General features: G+C 47.5%; 1 protein-coding gene across 1 annotated transcript in view; it reads right to left on the reverse strand.

The window, feature by feature from the left end:
• HSDL2 (hydroxysteroid dehydrogenase like 2) overlaps nt 1-15,834 on the reverse strand; it is a 54,394-nt gene that overhangs the window by 7,444 nt on the left and 31,116 nt on the right. Inside the window, exon 9 of the mRNA XM_032965891.2 lies at nt 15,513-15,671. Within this exon, the coding sequence (XP_032821782.1) occupies nt 15,513-15,671 (159 nt within the window). The remainder of the gene's footprint in view (nt 1-15,512; nt 15,672-15,834) is intronic.

The following is a 15,834-nucleotide window of genomic DNA, read 5'->3' on the forward strand; positions in this document are numbered from 1 at the left end:
CGTGGAGCTAGCATGGAGCTAGCGGGGACCTAGGGTGGTAGGAAGCTAGCGTGGAGCTAGCGTGGAGCTAGCGGGGACCTAGGGTGGCAGGAAGCTAGCGTGGAGCTAGCGTGGAGCTAGCGGGGACCTAGGGTGGTAGGAAGCTAGCGTGCAGCTAGCGTGGAGCTAGCGTGGAGCTAGCGGGGACCTAGGGTGGTAAGAAGCTAGCGTGGAGCTAGCGTGGAGCTAGCGTGGAGCTAGCGGGGACCTAGGGTGGTAGGAAGCTAGCGTGGAGCTAGCGTGGAGCTAGCATGGAGCTAGCGGGGACCTAGGGTGGTAGGAAGCTAGCGTGGAGCTAGCGTGGAGCTAGCGTGGAGCTAGCGGGGACCTAGGGTGGCAGGAAGCTAGCGTGGAGCTAGCGTGGAGCTAGCGGGGACCTAGGGTGATAGGAAGCTAGCGTGGAGCTAGCGTGGAGCTAGCATGGAGCTAGCGTGGAGCTAGCGGGGACCTAGGGTGGTAGGAAGCTAGCGTGGAGCTAGCGTGGAGCTAGCGTGGAGCTAGCGGGGACCTAGGGTGGTAGGAAGCTAGCGTGGAGCTAGCGTGGAGCTAGCGTGGAGCTAGCGGGGACCTAGGGTGGTAGGAAGCTAGCGTGGAGCTAGCGTGGAGCTAGCATGGAGCTAGCGTGGAGCTAGCGGGGACCTAGGGTGGTAGGAAGCTAGCGTGGAGCTAGCGTGGAGCTAGCGTGGAGCTAGCGGGGACCTAGGGTGGTAGGAAGCTAGCGTGGAGCTAGCGTGGAGCTAGCGTGGAGCTAGCGGGGACCTAGGGTGGTAAGAAGCTAGCGTGGAGCTAGCGTGGAGCTAGCATGGAGCTAGCGGGGACCTAGGGTGGCAGGAAGCTAGCGTGGAGCTAGCGTGGAGCTAGCATGGAGCTAGCGGGGACCTAGGGTGGCAGGAAGCTAGCGTGGAGCTAGCGTGGAGCTAGCATGGAGCTAGCGGGGACCTAGGGTGGTAGGAAGCTAGCGTGGAGCTAGCGTGGAGCTAGCGGGGACCTAGGGTGGTAGGAAGCTAGCGTGGAGCTAGCGTGGAGCTAGCGTGGAGCTAGCGTGGAGCTAGCGTGGAGCTAGCGTGGAGCTAGCGTGGAGCTAGCGTGGAGCTAGTGTGGCAGGGAGCGAGCATTGCAGGGGCCACGCCTTCAAAGGAAACATAAATAGCTCACGTAAATCCATTCAACCCATGTGCTCTGTTAGGACAATAAGAAATATCATAATGTGATAATAAGCAGCTAGTACAAGGCTGCCAGCTACCCGCTACTGAAGCCCATATTACATCTGTGTTCAAGAACATCAGGCTTGCGGAAAAACAGCTTCCAGGAAACCACGCTTCTGTTTAAAAATGTCACCTAACGTTGACATGTTAATAATAACAATACAAGACCGTATAAGTTGCAACAGACAGCACTGAAAATGATGTGTAGTAGTCAAAATAATTTGCAATAAAATATTTGCCAAGTGAGAAGAAACTCTTCAACCCACATGGTGCTCTCTCTGTGCCTTGTTGTTTCACACCATCACTGTGCTCCAACATGTACGCATGCATCTGAATTCACAACGGCCATCTGCCTCTGTGCTTTTAAAAGTCACACCAAATAACCATTTAAAGTACTTTTCACATCATCCAAGAGGTTTTAAAAGTCTTCCGCCTATTGTTAAAATAGCTGAATTTTAAATTCCCTGGTTTAGGTGTTTTAATTAAATTTTAAATCACAGACTCTCGTCGTGCCAGAGAGGGGTTAAATTTAAAACCACAAGACAGTGATTTGTCAAAGCACAAACTCGGCCAACTTAAAGACTTCTTGTGAAATTATCAAACACAGTTTTGACATTTCACAGAGGAGTCTGTTCGATTGATAACAAAACAAAAAACACCTAGGGGTTTGGAGAATGTATCGACTTCCAAGAGCGAGCTGAAGTGAGAGACCTCAAATACGATTTGAAGCTTTTGGATCACGGCGTCCAAACACCGGCGGAACGGCCACAACCACCCACGGCGTCACCACCAGCTTGCAACAGCTCACGCCACGGGAATGTGTAAATTCCACGGCTGGCTCGCGGACGCTAGCGGGGATGAATGCTGCTCTTTTGCGTAGGGGGACGCATTTGAAGAATTGTAAACAAAGAAGAACACACGACTCCAAGAACACACGGCGGTTTAAGAAATAATTTAAACGGTTTAGAAAAATGAGGACTTTTCTCGGGAAGGGACGATGGCCGACGGTCGACAATAATAATGACGGAGTGGGAGCCGCATTCGAGAGGACATCCACGGAGGAGAAAAGAGCGATGAAATCAGCTCGTGTGCAGGTGCTGGTTGGTTTATTATTACAATGCAGGATCGTGAGAGATGGCAGTGAATCGAATGCGGTTAAAACTGATAAAGCTGTTAACACACACTTTTGGTTGTATGAAGATTTTATCGTACGAGTCCCATCGCTCTCAACTCCCACACATCTGCCGTGGTGTTGGCGACAATCGTATCGAGATTCGAGAGAGCCCCAGGTGTTCCCCCAACATCTCCGCCGCGATTGTTTCATATTATTCAGTGAGACGCAGGAGAAGATCACTCAAGCGTTTAAGTTTTTTGGCACAAACCTTATCTGTCGCGTAGGCCCAGCATTCAACCACGCAGTTCAAGCTGCAGTCTAATTAAAATTCTTCAATAGTGGATGACACCTGTGTGGACACCCGTGTGTTATTTTCGTGTCTACATCGCACGCGTCGCTCGTACGCAGAGCGTGGGTGCACTGAAGCATTGGCTCGCGTCGAACGTTCAGGCTCACGCACTGCACGGCGCACGTAAGAATGTATTTTTAAAAATCAATTTCTCCTAATTATATACTCGTGTGACATTCATATTAGCGCGGCTAATAAAACCTACACAAACATGGATGAGGTTGACAAATGAAACATTACAAACGAGGCAAAAATTATTACATTTTTAATCGAATCACGGCCCTGAAGAGCAAAAGAATAACTGAATGGCATCCCTCACGCACAGTGGTGTCTGCCTTCACTCAAGGGGCTCTCCAAGTGGGGAGTGATGGCCCTGACCACAGTGGGGCGTTCACGAGAGCACCCACTCGAGATGTCAGCGTGGCCGAGGCCCGCGACGCCACCTTTCGTCATCGCCGCAGGGCGGTGGTTCGAGGCCGGAGCGATACCCCCGGTGTGGCCGCTCCTTCTCACTGGGACCAACGGATCGCTCGCCGTGCCACTGCCCTGTCGTGGGCGTCATCGCCCTTCAGACTTTTTTTCTGCGGCTAAATAAATGTCTTCCAAAGTTCTAACACCGAGGAAGGAAATTGCACAGCGGTATTCACTGCAAATTGCAAAATTAGCAATGAGAAGAAAATGAATCCCATTGACAAATGTAAACTTCAACACTTCTGCCAAATACACGCCCTAGAAGTTACTGAAGAAACGAATGTAGCAAACCCCATGCAGCCGGACTCATGGCATACTGCAAACAATTAACGTTGAATAATTACTAACATTTTAAATCACATTTACACGGAATTAATACCAAACACACTTAATTAACACTTCATAACGAATATATAAATATTTATAATTTAACAACATATAATTCACGTCACTTAACACAGCCATTAAGCAGACGTGGAAGGTTTGTTCTTAAACTCTAAGAAACAAAGTCCGATTCCCACGGGCTTGAAGAGAGTAGTTGCGTTTATGTAAACAAATAAACAACAAATAAACAAATGTAAAGCAAACGTAAAACGAAAGGGAGAGCGAGAGAGAGTGCTAACAAGAAGTCGACCAAGGTGTCTAAGCGCATGGGCTCACTGAATTCCATACAAGAGATCAGTGAGATGCTTTAGAATTGCTCGTGCAGATATGCAGACCGTCTTGCAGTGTGCAGCTTACGTGCTGGATATCCTCGAATCTCGCCCAGATCGGGAAGAACACTACGGCCAAACCGAGTGGAACAACGTAGACGTTCAGAATAAACACCTCATTCGAGACCCAAACATCGTACCTCGTAGCTTTGAAATTCCTCGAAGACACCGGGGTAACCATAATTGGCATCAAAACATCAACAGGCTGATGTGCATGGGGCCATGCAACCCAAACTATGGACCATACAGTAAACTACTGTGGTCTGCACTTTTTCAATAAAGAAATAGCAAAACTACACGGACTCTCTCCTGAAGCCCTCTCGTCGTCGCTAGCAGACATCGACGTTGGCGTTCAGCTCCTGAAGAACATATTTCCAAACACAAGAGCACGAAGACAATGTGCTGGAGAGTAATCATGTGGGGGAGTGTGAGTGTGTGTGTGTGTGATTAACGTTCTTATTCATTTGGTTTGGCTGGATTTTTTCGATCTATCCCCAATACTGGTTTACTCGAGTCCAGCAGCTAGAGATTTTACGACAAATCGCTTACTTAGGCTTATTGTACAAGAATAAGTTCATTTCCCAGGTTAACAATGAACAGCTTGTAATGTCATGTGCAACTTAACATTCAAATTGTGTGTTTTGCATGCATGCAACTTGTCCGTGTTTTGCTTAACAACGAGTGCAGCGTTACATTATTTCCCCGTTTAATTTTACTCAAATCTCCCGAGCAAAATAAACGGCGTCTCAACGGCTTCCGCCGGGTCTTAAGCAAAACATGTACATGTGTGCATCAAAGTTCGTTTTTCTGAACAAAGCACCCGAATGCCAGTCTGATAAAGAATTTTTACCATGAGGTTCAGTGTCAAGCGTACCATCACCGAGAGTATACTGGGCGGCCCAAGACAGCGTTCCAAGAAACCTCAGTTCATGGGATAACCGCTGCATGCACCACAGAGGTAGTCACTCAGAACACTTGTGAAAGTAAAACAGATCTATGTATGCCACTTTATCTGCATTTTTTTTACAAAGACGTGCTGGAGGGAGCCAGTGTAAAACAATGATTTATATTCAAGACACACAAGCAGACAATATGCCTCCTTCACATATCTGCACCTCCATTAAACAATTGAAGCATAATTTACACATTCTCAGCAGCAGCCTTAGTGCAATACAACCAACGCTGGACTGGTTTCATCATTCAGTGTTTCATCAGCAGTCAGGCTTCATTGAAATAATGCTGGAGAACTGCCCGGTATTTACAGGCAAGGACGCCCTCTGTTAGATATGGGCCCTAGTTTGACGTAAAACTTGATAATACCGAACCCAAGGCCGTCGGTAGCGTCGTTCTAGAGAATACAAATAACGTAAGCAGAACATTCACCTCCACTTATCTGTCCCTCGACATGAGAACATGAAAGAATCTTTATTTGTATATCCATCCCATCAGGTTATATTTCAAAGCAGCTTCTGATCCCATGTGGGTGCTTGGGAACCTGTAATGAGCCTGCAGACAGACAATGCGTGGCATCGTCTCCTCAAACTCCCTCATTCTCAGCTGCCTGTTGAGATGTTCCTTATTATCCCATTGGGTACAGATGTGATGAATGCACCAGGAGTATGGAACGTGCACCGTGACTACACAGCGCGATGGGTATAACCGCCTGATCTAAAAATATGATCTCGTGTTACTAGAAGCCCTATGCCTAATTAAAATTACAACCTAAACTGGGAAATAAACACAATGACATAGAGGCACACAGCCGACTGGTTATATTGGCACTGTCAGTGCTGATAACATTTAACAAGGCAGTGTAACTACAGTGGTCCGTTTACAAATACCCCTCTGATTTATGATGACCCTTTTTATTTTTTCTGAAAAGGCGAACGAATACTGTGAGAGTGTTGGCTCCGTGCGTTACAGGGCAACAGAGGAGGAAGGCTGCGGTGTACGGTGGAGATCACAGATCTGTGGCATCTCACTCACTCCCTCCGCGTCTACGCCGGGAGCAACGTGGGTGTGTGCTACACCGCAAAGGAAGAACCATTTACACGTTACATCGCAAATTCTGTGACAGAGGCTCCGTACATTTTTTTCAAAGACAAAGAACCGGAGGAACCGAGGCGAGCGTGTTGTATGCAACAGGATACGATGATTATCAGCCCTGGATCACAATCTATAATTGTAGAATTCCCCCACCCCGCCCCCGCTATTTCGGTGGTGCATCTATAAAATCTCGGGCTGTACTTTCACGAGAGAACGTTGCCGCCTGCAAGGCAGCTTGAAACGAACGTCCATCTATGAACCCTGACCTGTGCGTTGCACGCGATTGAATTAAAAAGAGCGTGCACACGCACGCACACACCCAAGCGCTGCGTGTAACTTGCACCGAGCGAGTGCGCCACTGTGCAAGAGCGGTGAGCGGCGCTGAGGGGGCCAGCGTGGACGGGCGGCAGCCTCCACCAGAGACGTTTAAGAAGATGGCTTCCGTCGTGCGGTCTGCCATTAGAAGTCTTTGGCCAGATGTTTATTCCAATTGAATAAAGATAAAAATTTTTATGGAAATGTATTTACGCTGTATTATGACAACAATGATTGCGAACTCATAAATTCAGTCAATATTTCAAATACATGACTGTATTACAATATTATACTGCAGCAGCAAATACATACTAATGTATTTACAAACTTAAGAAGCCTGGGGTTTTGACTTAACTTGCCCACCAGTGTCGGGCGTGTAAAACGCAACCCTGAAACGATTCTACACGCGGAGTGCGACGTCGAGGGGAAGCGACGCTCACTGCCCTCCCAGCGATGCCGTGCACCGCAAGATTCTTTTAAAAATTCCACGACGGTGCAGAGGTGCCCCACTGACCACCCGAGCCATCGCCACATGCGCCACACGCGTGGCACGTGCCACGCGCCACACGCGTGGCACGTGCCACGCGCCACACGCACACCGTACGGGGGGCAGCGGGGCGCTTCAGAGCAGATGGGTCTCATGGCGGCCGTGCGATGCACCATGCTCTGAGATAGAAGGCAACTGTAGAGGTGCAGCCCTGCATCTGCTCGCTCGGACCACTCCAAGCAGAAGGGCCTGCTGCAAGAGGGTAACTCCAGAGAGCACTCGTCTCTACTGGGTATTATTTTGGTCTACTCTTCCACACTGGTCGGATATGTATGTGTCGTGCATATTCACTTTGTAATCTCAACGCAATTTTGTTCGGTGCGGTCAAAGAACGCCTAGGTTTTGTTTCCCAAGCATTCAATTTCATGAAGGATTTAAAATAAAACGTGAGCCTGTCGCTGATTAACGCGTCCCCCCCACGCGGATCCTTGCACTGAATATCTGCAAAAACAACATCCATCACGATAACAACAAATAATTAATGGGAGAAATACTGATATTCTTCCATAAATTCTTAATATATATTTAAACTATTTTGAGTAATGCATTTAAAACATGTTCCTATCACCAAGACACATTTACCTTCTCATGGACATTTTAAAATGCTAAATATATGAATTGCACGTAAGAAAATAATATCGCGACGCATATTCACCACAATGCATGCGCGCAAACAGCATCGACAGCACATACAGGGCCTAACAACGCGATTGCAATGAACGCCAGCGCTCTGTGAAACTGGCACCGCGTAAACGACTACGGTGTGTGGCCTGGGCGCGATGCAAGAAAATTAACAACCGCCGAGCGCGAGCAAGACAATAGGTGCATTGTGAAGAAATAATTTTGCGTCCGACATTAATCAGAATAGCTTGCTGCTGGAGTGTGCTCTGGCAATTAAAAGACTGCATCAGAGAGAGAGAGCTGTGTTAATATTTCCATTTAACACAATTTCGTATTCATTTGCACCCCAGATTAAATGTAACCTTCTATCCATGTTGCTAAGCAACCCCCCCATCTGGAAGCCAAACCGTATATATTCTGCAACAGAATTGGTTGGAGTTGTGTGGTTTTTACTTTCTGCCTTGCGACATTGCAATTGAAATACACGGTTATTAAACACTGCACTGGGTCTCGGATAATGATGAATACGCACACGTCTAATTCACTGGGAAGCGGGCAAAACACCGCACATTACTTGGCAAAAAAACCCAGAAATTAATGCAAACATATTAGAGAAAGAATAATTATATTTTCATGACTTCAGTTTGAGTCTATTCCAAAATCTAATCAGCCACATTGCTCATTACAGTAATGAAGTTTATAATGTAATTGTGTGCATTAATCAAATGTTGTAGCTATTATTATTTTTTGGTTTAATGCACAGAGAGACCGACAGTCATGTTCATATCAGTTGCAATAAATACAACTCTTATTATCTGCAAAATGAATTACTCCCGTTTCTGCATCTGGAAGTTAACCGGGAATGAATGTTAAGATATTATCGATGATATAGCCATTTCATCGATTCTTAATTGGTTAAAACATCACTCACTGCATGTAAACCGTAGTTGGGAATTGAACTCGGGTAGCTGGGTTAATAGCACATGCCACTAACAACTATGTCACCGCTCCTCCCGTGCACTGTCTAATATATACCAGGGGTTAATACACCGAGCGACGCGTCACATCCCTCATCCATAACACGCTCATTCACAAGCAATGCTATACAAGAAATCAGCACATATGCTTTTATCCCTGTTATCCGCTGACCCTAAGGATTCACAGATAAGTTAATCACAACAACAACGGCATTTAATTTTGATTTAAAGCTTTCGTGACTGCAGTAATTCATATTCTTAGTTCTTTCGGTAAAGTCACGTTGAAGGGAAACAACAAAATAATAAAATATATATAAAACAATAAAAATTCTCACGACGTTTCGACCATAACACAAACGGTCGTCTTCAGGTGTGTCGGTTAGCGCCATGTGCTGCGCGTGGCGCTAACGTTTTTTATAAATAAATAAATGCACCGTTTAAAAATAAATACATTTATGCAAACCGACACACCTGAAGACGACCGTTTGTGTTATGGTCGAAACGTCGTGAGAATTTTGATTTAAAGCTTTCGTGACTGCAGTAATTCATATTCTTAGTTTTTTCTCTTCAACGTGACTTTACCGAAAAAACTAAGAATATGTCGTGAGAATTTTTATTGTTTTTTATATATTTTATTATTTTGTTGTTTCCCTTCAACATGACTTTACCGAAAGAACTAAGAATATGAATAAAAACGGCATTATGATTGTGATATTATAGCCATGATGAAGTATGCATTACTATTATCACTCTGCTTGTTTACCAAGGAATTCCTCAACGAGCCTTAAGACTTGTGTTCAGGCACAATCTCAATTGAGGAATTTGAAGATAATTTTCAGCAATGGAATGTTTGGCAAATACCAGTTACAATGTTTTATTGGCTATGGGAGAAAACTGGATGACCCGGAGGAAACCCATGAAGCGGTACAGGGGGAGAACGCACAAACTCCACGCAGAAAGGCGCCCGAGTCGGGAATCGAACCCAGGCACTTCTTGCTGAAAGGCATAAGTGTCATCACTGCGCCACCACCCTATAATCAGGCCGAGTGGTGCTGTGCCGAGTACACGTCTCACAATCGCAAGGTTTATGAATTAAAATCATAGTTGGAGGGCGGCTCAACCTGTCATCATCCGTGCGGGGTCAGCGCAAGGAGTGCCGCACTACCATGGGAAGTACGCGGCTGGCGTCTCACGGAGACAGCAGCGGTCGCCCCCACGGCAGTGTTGGAGCCTCCGGCGCTGCCACCGTGCGGCTGGTGCGAGCGTGGGGCGAGGCCGACACTCCGTTGTTACGTTGGTGCGCCGTGCCGTCCCCACGCTCCCTCGTGCCCCGCGAGCGACGTCGTCCCTGCCGTGAGCAGCCAAGAAAGTCCAAGGGACTTGAGGCTCAAGTGAGCGGTGTTCGTCTCCTCTGTTGAGCGCAACTCCTGTCCCTGTGCCTCCCCAGGCAAGGCAATCTAGGTGACACCGGGCTTGGCCCAAGTCACTCATAATCATTTTCAGCAGCCATGAGCTATCCAATGGCGAATGAAGACCAATACGATGTCTCTGACTTGTATTTGTGGGATGATCTGCGTGTTCCTCTTTATGTCTCTCAATGTAATACACGCACGCATGTAATCCACGCATGCACTTCTCCATGCTACTCGGCACACTTTTCAGTTTTTCCCCCCATTATCTTTAGTTAATTGCCGTGTTTCTGGACGTGTGGCACTGTAGGTAGTGTGCACTGATGACGTTCTTTTTCTTTAGGCACTCCGGAAAGTTGCCTTCATTATCAAGTTTAGCTTTCCAAAGGCACTACTTTTGACGAACATAAACTGAAATATTATAGCCAGAACTACTTCATGATCAAAGTTTTGGACGACCAAAGCAACTTTAAAAAAACGTATCTGGCCTTTTAGTGTCGGTGCATGGGGAGATGTTAGGAGTTACATGGTTAAGACCGGGAAAGCAATTGGGAACCTGAGCATAGAAGAGGGAGAGAGCAGTGTAGACTCCATCAGGGCGGGGAGGTGATGCTGGGTGGCATGCTGGGACGCAACGGGGCAGGGCAGGTCACCCAGAGAGCCTTGTGAGTGGCAATCGGCAGTCGGCGATGGACACGGAGGATACCAGCGGTGGTGGGACACAGTGGAATAGGACTAGGAGGACGAGTGGCAGCTGTGCTCCAGGGATCCACGTTGCTGGACTAGGCCACGTGGCAGTTGCATGTCAAAATTATTGTCATTTACCATACACAACCCAACAGCCCAAGAATTTTGACGCAAAACTACCGTGTGGCCTAACCCAAATATAATAAATACGGATAATTGCATTGGCTACAAAAACCTCTGACATATACCCTACGGTTGCGCTATGTGCCAGAGGCAAGCGACGTGGAGGGATGGCGGTGCCTTGGACGTCGTTAGCCACGACAATGCGCCTACCCTGGTCGCGGAAGGCCGTCCTCCACTCCGTGAAGCGATGCACACTCGTCGTGAGGTGTGGCTGCCTAGTGCCATCTAATGCTGACAATATTTTCGCTATAATTGGCAGAGAAGGCAGCTCAGTGCATGGTCTCGCAGGCAGGAGGCTGCAATGCGATTGGTGTTGCATTGGTAAGATCGTTCGACATTGCTTGGCTGAGCCAGCCTCAGGGCCACCCTCAGCCCAATCTACTTCACGGCAATATCTGGCAGACGGAGAGCATGATGCCAACATAACAATACCGAACGGCAGCTAAAATATTGACAACTGAAAAACGTGATGCAATGGGAATTCACATGAATGTAAAGTCAATATGTTTCATTCCAATTAAAATAAGCCGTTATGGGGTAGAATGTGTACTAATTGTGGCAAAAGACTATGAAACAACCGCACCAAGAAAACTTGGCTGAAGCCCAGGCTCGCGTTTAGAACGTGATTGATTTTTTAATTAGACTAATTGTTTCAGTGCAGCAAGTGCATCTGGCTATTGAACCAACACCACTGGCTCTGGCTCGAGTAGAATATCACGGAGCAGCACGTTACATCAAAGTCTCGCGTAAATCACATCACCACACTCGTGCAGCCAGGACGGCTTTCCTTAATATGCCACGGGCAAGACCGTACATCACACTAACGCACGGATAGAGCCTCGCACACCCCATCACTTCCACTTTTTAAAATCATCCTTCTCTTCTGTTATGGCAAGACACCTTGGCTTCGGAGTGATTTGATATTTGCCATATCCACAGTTTAAGGGCTATGGGACATAAATTGCAGCCTAACAATAAACGTGGCGGCCTTGCAATATTACGACGAGCACATCATCTTTACAATGACAATTATTTTAGATTTCTTTTACCATGCATTTCATAAAAATTTAATTTCACGGCAATGTACAATAAACGAGCGGCAGCCACTTACGTGCGCTATTTACGCGATCAATCACACCCGACGTGTCACCTGCTAAGGAGGAGGTGCGGCGCCTGCCAGCGCACAGCCGGCGCACGCTCGCGAGGACTTCACAGTCACGTGATGGTAAGGGTCAACTAGGCCCGGTGTCCATCTACCGCCACTTAGCCTAAGCTGAGACTTTCTCCTGCCATAGAATAATGGAATTTCCACTCTCTGGATCAGGACTGCCAGTCGACACAATGGACACTCTCACTCTCCAACAGGCAATGAAGCACGCGTACACTTGAGACTTTTGAAGGACGTGCACATCGCCCCCCCCCCCGCCTACGATGCTTATGCCAGCTGTTCCAAATGAAACATCATTGATTAGGATTTCCATGTTTTTTGGACAAACTGTGTAAGCCACACAAATACGTGAACAACCACATTCAAAGCCACATACTTGCCAAAATGCTGGCTCAGGGAATGACCAATGGTATTCAACAATCCATCGCTGGATGAAGACATTCCCAAGCCACTGCCGTCTCATGCGGTCCTACGATGTAACAACGCACCCAGCGCCTGCGTACGAGTTGATCTCGTCGCTCCATCTCCATGGCATGCGTCCTATCGGGCGCGTCCCCTCCGGCTGCCACTCCGCTGTTACTCTCCTGCCCAAGCCCACAAACATTTCTCCACCGCCAGCCATCGTCCGCTGTGGCTGTGACGTGTCCTGCCCAAGCCCGTTTTGTCCATGTCTCTGATTCATGTTGCAGCAGGCAATACGGACCAAGCTGTTTGTCAGCAAGGCAAAGTGCAAGAGATCGACAATATGGAACCACAAGTCTGGACAGTCAATCGCACGTACGGCAAGCCTTGGTTTGTGTTCAACATCAACATCAAACCTTAATTTGAATGTGTTCTTTGACTGTGGGCCAAAGCAGAGTACTTACATTTGGTTAATATCAAGAGTTATATGATCACATACCTCTCCACTGAAGGTAAAAAAAAATGCTGCCACATTGATACAGAATTGTCTGCAGCATCAAGTCAGGAATGAGGATACTGCCACGGTGGAGCGGTTCACCCCCTGATGCAGTGAAGCGGTTTGCCCACCACACTCGCAATCCACAGCTTGCCCTTTTCGTCTCCCCGCACAGCAGTTCAAACAAATGGGCAACTTTATTAAACACCGGCTGCCTAAATGGGTTCGCCACAGTTAAGACGATGGGACTATGAGTACCCTCGTCTCTTCCAAGGCGTCTGGAGAGCGTGGAAGAGCAGACTAAATACCCCCAAACAGGAGCTCTCTGGAGCTTCCTCTAATGGAGGCCCTTTCATCGGCAGTAGTGAGCAAGAAATTGCAGGGCTGCGCCTTTGCCTTTTCCACGGGTGACTTTGCACACATCGGAGCACACGTGTGAACGGCAAACACGCAACGTCACGGCACGCGAGCAATTTTGTGATTTGTTCCATTTCTAAAATTCGAAAATTCCATCGTCGATTTATCAAAGGAGTAATACGAAGCGGGCAATATCACAGAGAAAAAACAAAGTTGTCTTGAATTAGGTTTGGATTTGATTTTACGAGGATAGGAAAAACACATTTATACCTAAGCTGTGAGCAAAAGGTTTAATATAAACTTAAAACAATATAAACTTCAAACAAAGTCAGATGCAGGCCTCTGCTCTTCTTCATTCTTGTTGTGTTATATATGGGACCGAACAAAATTAAGTAATGTTTTGAAGCATTCATTTGAGGAATAGTTTCAGATGTCCAATCACGGACTTCAGACCAAGCTTTGCATTTGTGAAATATGAAAGAGCACTCCTTGCTCATCAAAAAGGCTTGCATCAAATAACAGATATGAACTACTATAAAACGGAAATATTCAGTGGCATTTTGTGAAGATATCGCCCGGTAATGTTACATTACCCAGAACTCTACCCGTTAGTTTACCTTGCGCTACAAGAACTGAACCAGAAGATGCATTCTGAGCATTCTCGCAAAACCAGTGTGAAGATGCGCACTGCCATCCATCCCGATAACAACGGAGACATCTCGCCTCCAAACTCGGGCTAGAGGCAGCGGTGGAAACGTGCCGGCACGCGATGGGTTGCCAAAGCGGCACTGCTCACAGCTCCCAACACATGTCCCGGCACTTTGAACAAAGTTTAAGCGTCGAGCAACACTATTATGTTTGTATGTATGTTTGTATGTTTGTATGTATGTTTGTATGTATGTTTGTATGCATGCATGTATGCGATTCAGGGAAAATGTCAGTGAACGTGGGCTGCTGCAGGGCGGATCGGTTTCGCAGCGGCGCTTCTACGTGCACACCGAGACCGCTGCCTCGATGAGCATCTACATCTCATCTACGTCTCTGGGAGCACGGCCAGCTGTGCTTGTATCCAAAGTAGTGCTCTTGTATCAGAAGTCGCCCATTGCCTTCCTCCCACCAGTGTAATGTAGCGACGTGGTGCTTATAAGAGAACTGTTCCGATAGAGGGTGTGCTCGTATCTAGCGTCTCCGATCCAAGACGGCGCAAGGCGCCCCGGCGTGCACAGAAGAGAAGTTTCTCCGGATATTGCCACTAAAATGCTAACCAAGGAGCAAAGCCAATTCGGAGTGTTTACGGTCAAACACGAGGTGGCTTTAAAAGTGCAGAAAAAGGATGAAATCGGATCTGCTTTCAGTCTATTCAATAAAAATGGGCCATCAACATTTGAATGACCTAGAGACTACATCGAGAGATTAAAAATAATAATTGATTCGCAATATATCATTGGAAGATTCTTCTTCTTGGAATATCGGAAGATGACCAGTGGTGCCAAAGAAACACCATTAACCAGTTTATCAACCAGCCAAATATACAGGCCCCAACACCTACGAGGCAGGCTACGTCTGAGCGTCCTCCAATCAGGCTTCAACCTCCCCCCCCCCCCGCTCAGATGGCCAATAACGTTAATGTTAGAGCCATATCGTAAGAATGAAGCAAGCACAAGACAACCAGCCAATTAACTTGATGATGCAACAAAGCCAGTAAAATTATTTGGGATCAGCTGTGCTGAAGAACCCAATGGCCCAAGAAGGAATTGCTTGGCAGATGGCCAGGTGGCTAAACGCAACGCCTGAGCACGGAGCTAAAACCGCTGAAACCTTGGGTTCGAGTCCGCTCGCCAAGGCACCATTCGGTACCACGTGTGATGGGAACTATGCAATGACACTGCTTCGTGTGTATGGGGAATGAAAGCGGATTGTGTAACAACATATGCATTATATGAGGCAGATTCATAATTCGCTTAATTTGGCGATTTAACGATGTTCGCACAACTCAAGTGTAACCCTCGTGGATTGCAGCAGCAAGTGAATTATTTGGTCTTGCTCCATGGGCAATTCGGACCTGGGCAGCTGCCTATGAGTGAAACAGGTCTTCAAGTTTAGAGAAATCATGGTCTCAGCCATGTTACGAATGACCAAACCACTTGTTTAAATTAAATTTGGTGTTTCACTTAATTAGGCTTATTTGTTTTCTTGCAGTGCAGCAAAGCCACTATTATCCTGAAGTCCTCCCACCTTTACCAACCGGCACCAAAAGGCACGGTGAAGTACGGTCAAAATATCCTTCACAGTCCCCCAAGGCGTGGGGAGAGGCCCTCGTCCGTCAGTGTAAACGACAAAAACGGGCAGCGTCTGTACAGTCCTGACAAGATGAAAGCGAGCCCGGAAGGAACGAGAGTATCGGTGACAATACCGGAGAGTTCGAACTGGAAGATGCCACCGGTGGACTTGACGACGTCGGCGGAAAGGAAGTTGCGGATGCGCTCGAAGGTTTTGCCGATGGGCGTTGGGCCCTCGTGCTTCCCGGCCTCGCCTCCGGCCGAAGTTCCGGCTCTGAATGCCGGCTTCCCACCTGAGGGCCGACAAACACGACGACACGAAGCCGCGGTGAGGCGCGTGCCCCGCTCTGCTCCCGCGGCAAAGTGGGTCGCCGATGCGGCGTGATTCACGCTTCCATCGTTAACACAGCGGGGCGCGACTGAAGACATTGACGTCAAGGCTGCCGCGTCTTCTCA

This window comes from Petromyzon marinus, chromosome 35 (assembly GCF_048934315.1).
Source record: "Petromyzon marinus isolate PM22_M1 ecotype Great Lakes invasive population chromosome 35, UKy_Petmar_22M1.pri1.0, whole genome shotgun sequence".
Classification (NCBI taxonomy): domain Eukaryota; kingdom Metazoa; phylum Chordata; class Hyperoartia; order Petromyzontiformes; family Petromyzontidae; genus Petromyzon; species Petromyzon marinus.